The sequence below is a fragment of the Echinops telfairi genome, unplaced genomic scaffold, assembly GCF_000313985.2.
Source record: "Echinops telfairi isolate 266 unplaced genomic scaffold, ASM31398v2 ScPeMD7_1713;HRSCAF=2227, whole genome shotgun sequence".
Lineage (NCBI taxonomy): Eukaryota > Metazoa > Chordata > Mammalia > Afrosoricida > Tenrecidae > Echinops > Echinops telfairi.
The window spans coordinates 21667493-21668856 of NW_022105611.1; the positions used below are offsets into that span (position 1 = coordinate 21667493).

General features: G+C 58.7%; 1 protein-coding gene across 8 annotated transcripts in view; it reads left to right on the forward strand.

Annotated features, from left to right (window-relative positions):
• The window catches only part of NUMA1 (nuclear mitotic apparatus protein 1), a 57786-nt gene that overhangs the window by 54852 nt on the left and 1570 nt on the right, over positions 1–1364 (forward strand). For all 8 annotated transcript variants that reach the window (XM_045293159.1, XM_045293162.1, XM_045293161.1 and 5 more), the window contains 2 exons: positions 351–579; positions 1147–1283. In XM_045293159.1, the coding sequence (XP_045149094.1) occupies positions 351–579; positions 1147–1283 (366 nt within the window). The remainder of the gene's footprint in view (positions 1–350; positions 580–1146; positions 1284–1364) is intronic.

The window sequence follows — 1364 nt, forward strand, 5'->3', positions numbered from 1 at the left end:
AGTGTTCTCTGTGAGCAGGAAGCTGCAGAAGCTTGGAGAGGGAGGTGTTCAGTGCCCTTGCTCTGAGGGGGAGGTGGGTGGAAGCTGTGGGCAAGCTGGCTGACTATTGCTCAGGAGACATGGCTTTTGTTCAGCTCCAGCGCTGCTGCGACCTGCCCTGAGCCAGCCCATTTTTCTGTGTCTGCTGTTTTACTAGACATATGGGGAAAGGACAGGCGAGTCCTGACAGTTAAGCCCCTTGTGACGTATACATTAAGGCTCCTTGCTTAGCAGCACGGGGACGTGGGATCACAGGAGCTTCTGGGGCCCCCCCGCCCTGCCCACTGCAGTAGCTCCATCTTCTCTTCCAGAAGCTGGATGTGGAGGAGCCTGACAGCGCCAACTCATCATTCCATAGCACACAGTCAGCCCCTGCACCCCAGGCCAGCCTGCGGACCACCTCTGACACCCAGTCTCTGCCCTGCCTGAGCTCTGCCAGTGAGGGCAACTCGGCACTGCTCAGTCTGCCTGGCTACCGGCCAACCACGCGCAGCTCAGCTCGACACTCCCAGGCCAGGGTGTCCAGTGGGGCACCTTCAGGTGAGAAACCTGGGATAACCAGGAGTTACCCAGCAGGTAGATCTCACACAGGGGAGAGACGAGATGCTTGTAAAAACCCAGGGCTAGCTACCTTGCTTCTTCTAGCACCCTCTTCCTCTCTGTGGTCTTAAGGCTTCCCTGTCTTCTTGGGGCTGGAGTGTTCAGCCCGAGATGCAGACATGCTCACCAGGGGTCATCTCAGGGTAACCGCACAATGTGACAGCTCTAGGTGCTGTGGAGCATTCCATGTCCCTTCTCAGGTGACGATGGACTGACTGCTGGAAGGGCCAAGCTAGCCTTTGTGCCAACTCACCTCATAGCCCACTTGGAGGGTTTTGCTCGAGTCTCAGATCCTGGCCCCAGTTAGTTTTGGGGCTTTGGGCACCACCCTTTGGCGGGTGAATGAGGTTGAGTCACAGCCTTTCCCTAGGGTCTCTATCAGCCTCCCCAGGTAGTGTCCATATTGGTGGGTTGGGAGTGACACCCATTTGGGGGGAGGGGGAGGAGTGGTGGCAGTAGAAGCTGCCAAGAGCCCCACCTGATCAGCCTCCCTGCTTGCTGCCTCAGGAAGGAGCAGTTTCTACATGAGCAGCTGCCAGGACGAGCCTGAGCAGCTGGACGACTGGAACCGGATCGCAGAGCTGCAGCGGCGCAACCGGGTGTGCCCTCCCCATCTGAAGACCTGTTACCCCACAGAGTCTAGGGTGAGCCCTCGGTCCCCTGAGGAGGACCTCGCTGAGTATGAGTGTCCCTCTGGGCCAGAGGGGAGGGGCTGTGAGGATGGG